The sequence below is a fragment of the Falco rusticolus genome, chromosome 3 (assembly GCF_015220075.1).
Source record: "Falco rusticolus isolate bFalRus1 chromosome 3, bFalRus1.pri, whole genome shotgun sequence".
NCBI classification, from domain to species: Eukaryota; Metazoa; Chordata; class Aves; order Falconiformes; family Falconidae; genus Falco; species Falco rusticolus.
Genome location: NC_051189.1, coordinates 103,361,440 through 103,369,041, shown reverse-complemented (window position 1 = coordinate 103,369,041; position 7,602 = coordinate 103,361,440). Strand labels below are relative to the sequence as shown.

General features: G+C 50.4%; 1 protein-coding gene across 1 annotated transcript; it reads right to left on the bottom strand.

The window, feature by feature from the left end:
* Window positions 1-1,153: 1,153 nt before the first annotated feature.
* Window positions 1,154-6,518, bottom strand: LOC119144077 (sushi, nidogen and EGF-like domain-containing protein 1). The gene is made up of 7 exons (XM_037378962.1): window positions 6,343-6,518; window positions 4,733-4,777; window positions 4,583-4,618; window positions 4,066-4,196; window positions 3,461-3,742; window positions 2,257-2,394; window positions 1,154-1,600 (listed from the first exon to the last, which is right to left on the bottom strand). Exons 1-7 carry the CDS (start codon window positions 6,413-6,415, stop codon window positions 1,406-1,408), a joined length of 900 nt encoding a protein of 299 aa, XP_037234859.1. The 5' UTR covers window positions 6,416-6,518; the 3' UTR covers window positions 1,154-1,405.
* Window positions 6,519-7,602: the final 1,084 nt, after the last annotated feature.

Sequence of the window (7,602 nt, the reverse complement as noted above, 5' to 3'; positions counted from 1 at the left end):
GCGTAAGCACAGCAGCGTTGAGCATTGCCTTGCACACCTGCATTGCACACGTGTACACAGCGGTGTTGAGCATTGCCTTGCACGCCTACATTGCACGCGTGTGCACAGCGGTGTTAAGCATTGCCTTGCACACCTGCATTGCACGCGTGTGCACACCAGCACATTGCACACCACGGTGCATTCCGCGTGTCACGTGCACACAGGTTGGGCAGCACATGCATGCCGAGCGTGTCATGGGCAGCGTGTGCGACACTCCCATGCGTCTCAGGTGTTGTGCACACCTTGTGTGTCCGTGCTGGTTCCCATGTGCAAAACCACTTTGTCTTCAGGGAGGAAAATTCCCACTTCATGGGGGTTTTGAGGTGATTCCTTTTCCCCTAAAATTTAATTCTTTTCCCCCAAAATTGGTCACGTGGAATTTTGGCACGATCCTGACCTCATATTCCTGTTGGAAAATGCCCATCAATGGGAAAAATCCAGGATTATAAGACATAAAATGAGCCCTGAGCATTTGGAAATAATTTTGGGGGGCATTTTCTAAAAAAAAAAGGGGGGGGGAAATTATAAATTCATGATTACAAGAAATCGTTAATACATGTGCTGAGCGCAAAAAAAATCCTGCACACTGGCAAAAAAAATAATAATCATTCCTGCACGTAGAGTGCAAAAAAGCATAAATCTGTGCTTGTAGAGGGCAAAAAAAAGAGATGAATTTTTAAACACAGAGGGCAAAATTTATAAATTGATGTGTGAGGTGCAAACAAATCAGGAATTTGTCCCCACAGAGGGTGAAAACTCATAAATTCATGCAAATGGAAAAAATATTTCAAATATTTGCATATAGAATGTGACAAATTCAAATTCATGCCTACAGACAAACAAAAAAAATAATGAATTTGTGCAGAGAGAGGGCGATAAATCACCAATTTGTGTATATGGACACAAAAACCCCCAGAAAATTGTGTATGCAGAGGGCAAAAATTTGTGAATTCATGCACCTAGAGTGAAAAAAAAATACACCCAAAAAACCCCAAACCTAAATTAATGCACCAAGAGGCAAAAAAAATGCTGAATTTTTTGAATTTTTTCACATCGAGTCCAAAACCTGCTGAACGTCCGCGGACACCTGCGAGAAATGAAGAAGACACGGGAGTTGCAGTGTCTCGGCTGCCATTTTATTGCTCTGGTAGAGGTTGACGCGTCCTGCCGTGCGGCCTTGCCCTCCGCGTGCAACACAGGAGATAACAGTGGGGACAATGGGGATGATGGGGACAATGGGGATGGTCCCTCTGCCCCAGGCACCTTGATTTATCTGTGAGAAGAACCTAAGAGGAGGAAACAGTTTCCCAAGCAATTCTCAAATTTCCCTTTTTTCTTGGTTCTCTCCCCAAAAATAGCCTTCAACTTACAACCAGCAGCTGTTGCTGCTGGCAGCCTTGGGTGCCTCTGTGGGGACTCCTGTCACCTTAAAGTCATCCACCTGGAAGACCCAACGCCCTGGCACGTTGACATTGGAGGTCATGGTGATGTTGATGATGGCTTCGGTCTGGGAGCCAGGGATGTTGTAGTAGTTGGTTTCATCTCCACTGTTGAAGCCAGCCTGGCGAAAGGTCCAAAATGGAGGGCTCAGACCCCACCCAAGGGGTTGACAGCATGGGACAGCCTCCTACCGGTGGTGGTGGTGTCCTCAAAAAACACGATGGGCCATCCTTCAGTCTTCGGGGAAGCTGGTGGTGTCCCCCCCCAAATGTTATGGGCTAACCTCTGACCTTTGTCATCTTTGTCCCCAGAAGACGACGTGGGACCGCCTTCTACCATGAGCAAGCGCAGTGCTTTCCCCCTCCAAAATGTTGTGGGCTGACCTCCAACCCTCATCATCATTGACCCCAGAAGGTGGCCTCCTACCGTGAGTGAACCTTTTGTTTTCCCCTCAAAATGTTGTGAGCCACCATCCTACCGCTGGCATTGCTCTCCCCCCCAAAATGGCATGGGCCACCTTCCAGCCTTGGATGAACCTGGTGTTGTCCCCCCAAAATGTTATGGGCCAACCTGTCTTTGGCATTGTCTTCTACCAAAAAAAATGTTGTGTCAAAGTCCCACCTTCACTGTTGTTTTCCCCAAAAAACATTGTAGGCCAAAGTCCTACCTTCACCTAACCTGCTTTTGTCACCAAAAACCATGACTGGTCAAAACCCTCCCACGTTCCTCCCCCCTCCCCATCCCATTTCCCTCTGCTTTTCCTTCAGCCTCACGTACGTGGGCTGGAGTGCCTCCAAGACCTGTTTCAGGGTCACCGTCGCTTGCCGACCCTGTAGTCCATTGGATATCCCAGTAGTTGAGGATGATGAAGGACACCTTGGTGTTGGTGGTCAAGACAGCTTGGAAGGTGTTTCCCTGCAAAGAGGAAGGAGGAGTTGACACCACCAGTGGTGGGATGAGCAGGGATGGATGGGATTGAGCCCTGAAGCTACAGGCGGGTGTAGACTGCTCGCCCAGAGCTGTGCAAGGAAGCTGTCACGGTGAGGTGTGTTCCATCTGGGTTGGTTTTTGGGTGTCTACCTTCAGATGAGTACTTTTGGTGTTCTGCCACAGCCTTTTTCTCTGCTTGGGGTGGGCAGAGGAGCAGCCTAGTAGAAAAGCTGGCTTTCAAACACAGAGAAAACCCTTTCTTTTAAATAATTTACTTAAATTTATAGATTTATTTCATTATTTAAAATAAACCCCAATTTCAATTGACTGGGGAGTTGCCAGATCTGCGTGGTGGCACCTAGCGATAGTCAAGGAAGTCCACGGGGTTTCGCATGTCCATCCATGGCTGGCAGGTAGGATCGAGGGGCTGGAGGACATGTGCTCACCTCAGATGTCACGAAGGCAATGGAATGGGTGCCAAAGACCAATGGATGGGTCATGAAGGCCGACGAATGGGTTGTGAAGGCCAACGAATGGGTTGTGAAGGCCAGGAATGGAAGGTGATGGCCAAGGAAGAGGTTGCAAAGGCCATCAAAGAGATTGTAAGGCCAAGAAATGGGTTGTGAGACCAACACATCAGTTGCCAAGGTCAGTGAGTGGGTTGTGAAGACCAATGAATGGAATTCAAGGCCAACACAAGGGTTGCAGGTCCCAGAAATGGGTCATAAGGACAAGTGGGTCATGAGAGCCGATGAGTGGGTTGGAAGGCCAGTGCGTGGGTTGGAAGGCCAGTGCATGGGTTGGAAGGCCCACACACGGGTCACGCAAACGAATGAAGGGGTTGCGAAGGCTCGCAAATGGCGCACCCGCAGTGGGGCTCTGGTTTTGGTGGGCCTCAATCCTCAGTCATCTGCTCGATGACAGATTTGAGGCCATGATTTCGCTCCGCTCTCTGGAACGCGTCTGCCTGTGGCTCACCTCCATGCCAAGTCAGGGTGGTATAAAGGAATCTGGAGGCGTGTGGCCTTCAAGCCATGAGTGTGGACCTTACCTTATTGCTGGTAGAGCCGTAGTAGGCCACGTGGTCCCAGGTGGCCACAAAAACCCACGTGGCGGTGTAGGGGATCTTGGGGAAGTATTGGTTGATGTCCTTGGTGGCACGTGCCAGCAGTGCTGGGTCGGTGCTCTCTCTGTAGTAGATATCTCCTCCCTTCACGTTGTCGACATCCGCCCAGTATGGGGTCACGAAGGGACGCCCGTCGGCCAGGGGGAAGGGGTCGGGAGTGTATTGCTTGACTTTGGAGTCAAAGGAGATGACTCCATTGTTGTTCACCTGCAGAAGACATCAAGTCAACCGCAACACGGCAGCAACCTCTGCCACTAGGTCAACGCCTTGACTTAGTTGTGGGTAACCTGGAGATGGACACAGGATCCAGATGTGGTCTCACCACTGCCTTCTACGACCATCTTGGAGCTGTTTAGGTCACTACTGCATCTACAGCTCTATCAAAATGAGGGCGGTGACCTCAACTTGGCAGTGGACCTCTCCTCCACTGATCCAGGAGGGTGTAGGGCTCCTCCCCAGACCCACCAACCCTATGAGGATGCACCTTTGGTGCTTTGATGCACCAGAAAGTGGAATTTTGGCTCACGTACGTAAAGTCTTTGGTACTCTTTGCCGTAGAAGGTGAAGGGCACGGTGAGGGAGACCTTCTCCGATGTCCCATCGTCAAGTTTGGGGTTCTTCTGGTCATTCTCACCCGGACCATAGGGGTAGAGCAGGAATGCTGAAGGAAGGCAGAAGCTGAGGTATCAGGGGACCCCCCCACCCCCCCACCACCACCAAACCCTCCCAGCCTCATTGCATTTTGGGGTGAAACCCACCAGCTTTGGGATTCCTGACTCGAAATGGAGCCTGTGCTCCATGTGACCTAAAAATGGGATGTCTGACGGGTGGGGGGGTGGACCTGGGGCCGAAGGGAATTGCCCGGTGGGAATTGCAGGGGGTACACGCGGATTTGGGGACAAACGGCATGAAAATCAAGCATCTGGTTTCAGCGTAGCTGGGAGGAAGCTTCGCTCCCTTCCTGCCTCCCAAAGCAGAGCAGAAACAACCCCATTTTGGGTGGAAATCTCATATTTTAGGGCAAGAACCTGCAAGGTGAATATCCACCTTTGTCTTCCTTCGGTTGGACGGTCATCACGGCTCCTGGAAAAGAGATGGGGGAGGGGGGAATTAACCCAGGAGCACCCACCACCCATGACTTCTTCATCTAGCAGCATCCTCAGGAGGAAAGTCCATCTTTTTTTTTTTTTTACCTACCTGACAGCAGGAGCAGGAAAGTGAAGGAAGGCTTCATCCCAGCTCCTGCAAAATTGCAAAAAATGTGGAAAAAATTTCAAAAATAACTAATGAGAAACTGATGAAGCAGCCCAAAAGTGCTCTGGAAGGGGAGGGTTTCTCATTAAAATCCAAACCGTCCTCTTTTCACGGCGTTTTTTGCCCCACGGCGTGGTGGGGATGGATTACTTTGACCATTTTTGAAATGAATTTGAAATCCATTTGGACCAATTTTGAAATGAATTTGAAATTAATTTGGATCAATTTTGAAATGAATTTCAAATTCATTTTGATCGATTTTGAAATTAAATGGAAATTCATGTTGACCGATTTTGAAATGAAATTGAAATTCGTGTTGACCAGTTTTGAAATGAATTTGAAATCCATTTGGACCATTTTTGAAATGAATTTGAAATTCACTTGGACCAAGTTTGAAATGAATTTGAAATTCATTTTTGACAAATTTTTAAACTGCATGGCTGGGAAAGTATCTTTTTTTATGGGAGCTGAGGACAGCCCTATTCCCCGAGGGTATTTTAACCCTTTACTCGCCCCACATTGCCCCCACCGGGGGTCTTGCCCCCCGGAATTGCCCCCTGCAGCCAAGTTGGGCATAATCAGTGGGGGAGGGGGTGAAAAACTAAAACCCCCCCCAGGTGTTTTCCTGGCTGGAAAAAGAGAAACTGGGGCAGGACAGAGGATGTGTGACATGGATGTGAGGAGCCCCTACTCACCAAACTTGGCATTTTGGCAGAATGGTGCAAAATTTTGTGGGTTTTGCACAATCAACTTCTGAGCCGTAGCAGCACCGAGTCGGGGGGGGGGGGGGGGTGGCGCTTTGGTTTGGTGTGATTCATAAGCCAGACACAGTGAGAGCAATGTCTCAAAGCCACGCAGTGCAAGCAATATCCACGTGCAGTGAGAGCAACGGCTCAAAGCCGCGCAGTGCAAGCAATATCCACGCACAGTGAGAGCAATGGCTCAAAGCCACGTAGTGCAAGCAATATCCACGCACAGTGAGAGCAATGGCTCAAAGCCACGTAGTGCAAGCAATATCCACGCACAGTGAGAGCAATGGCTCAAAGCCACGTAGTGCAAGCAATATCCACGCACAGTGAGAGCAATGGCTCAAAGCCACGCGATGCAAGCAATATCTACACGCAGTGAGAGCAATCTCTCAAAGCCGCGCAGTGCAAGCAATATCCATAGGCAGTGAAAGCAATGGCTCAAAGCCATGCGATGCAAGCAATATCCACGCGCAGTGAGAGCAATGTCTCAAAGCCACACAGTGCAAGCAATATCCATGCACATTGAGACTGACAGCTCAAAGCCACACAGTGCAAGCAATATCCACGCACAGGGTGAGCAATGGCTCAAAGCCGCGCGGTGCAAGCAATATCCACGTGCAGTGAGAGCAATGGTTCAAAGCCACGCAGTGCAAGCAATATCCACGCACAGTGAGAGTGATGGCTCAAAGCCATGCAGTGCAAGTGATATCCACGCGCAGTGAGAGCAATGTCTCAAAGCCATGCAGTGCAAGCAATATCCCTAAGGGAGCGAGGGACGCTGGCAATGGAAATAAAATCTTTTACCTTGGTACCTCCCTGCGTCCCAATTTCCCCAGGAAAAGGTGAGGCGAGGAGGCACCGCCACGAGCTCAGGCATGAAGAAAATGAGTTTATGTCACATCCTCCCCCTTCTTTTAACATGTAGCCCTCTTGGCCCCCCTCCACCGTGTAAAAAAAACCCAGCGTGGATCCACGCTCAGGCGGCTGCAGTCTCCGGAGGGTCAGATTTTGGGGCCATGGAGACCTTTGGCTCTGCCCGATGTTTTTTGACCCCTAGATAAGGATTTGGCCAGGAGACACGGAGGGGTGAGGGGGTGGGGGGTGCGCTTGCAGTTCCCAGGAATTCCCAGAAGGCATTTCTGCAACTCATGTCAGAAAAAAATACTGTTGTCCCCACACCCCCTCCAGCAGCAAACGAGGCTGGGCAAAATGTGCTGAGTGCATAGCTTCCAGAAGTTTCCTGGAGTCCTGGGGGGGTCACAGCAGTGGGGGGAAGAGTGGAAACCTGGAAGGAGGCTGGGGGGCAGCTGGGGGATCGGTTTGTGAACAGTATTTGCAATAGTGAAGAAACAGTAAATGATATTAGCAGGGATGGCTGCTGGTCCTGCACCCATTGCAATGTCTTCTGTGGGTTCTGCACCTGTTGCAACGACCCCTGTGGGTCCTGCACCCATTGCAACATCCCCTGAGGGTCCTGCACCTATTGTGATGTCCCCTGAGGGTCCTGCACCCATTGTGATGTCCCCTGAGGGTTCTGCACCCATTGCAACTTCCCCTTTGGGTTCTGCACCCATTGCAATGTCTCCTGTGGGTCCTGCACCCATCAAAACGTCCTCTGTGGATTATACGCACATCACAATGTCCCCTGTGGGTCCTGCACCCATTTCAACATCCCCTGTGGGTCCTGCACCCATCACAATATCCCTTGCATGTCCTGCACCCATTGCAACATCCCCTGTGGGTCCTGCACCCATTGCAATGTCCGCTGTAGGTCCTGCACCTGTTGCAACATCCTATGCGGGTCCTGCACCCATTGCAATGTCTCCTGCAGCTCCTGCATCTGTTGCAACATCCTCTGAGGGTCCTGCACCCATTGCAATGCCCCCTGTGGGTCCTGCACCCATCACAATGTCCTCTGCATGTCCTGCACCCATTGCACACATCTCTGGTGTGTGCTGCACCCATTGCAACATTCTCTGCAGGTCCTGCACCCATTGCAATATCTCCTGTAGCTCCTGCACCCATTGCAATATTCCCTGCGGGTCCTGCACCCATTGCAACATC

What these genes read in the sequence shown, in the direction of transcription:
- LOC119144077 (XM_037378962.1), bottom strand. Translation starts at nt 6,415, where the DNA reads ATGCCTGAGCTCGTGGCGGTGCCTCCTCGCCTCACCTTTTCCTGGGGA. An exon ending in GGACGCAGGGAGGTACCAAG is followed by an intron (nt 4,778 to 6,342) that starts GTAAAAGATTTT and finishes GCAATTTTGCAG; the next exon opens with GAGCTGGGATGAAGCCTTCC. An exon ending in TTGGAGGCACTCCAGCCCAC is followed by an intron (nt 1,601 to 2,256) that starts GTACGTGAGGCT and finishes ACCTTTCGCCAG; the next exon opens with GCTGGCTTCAACAGTGGAGA.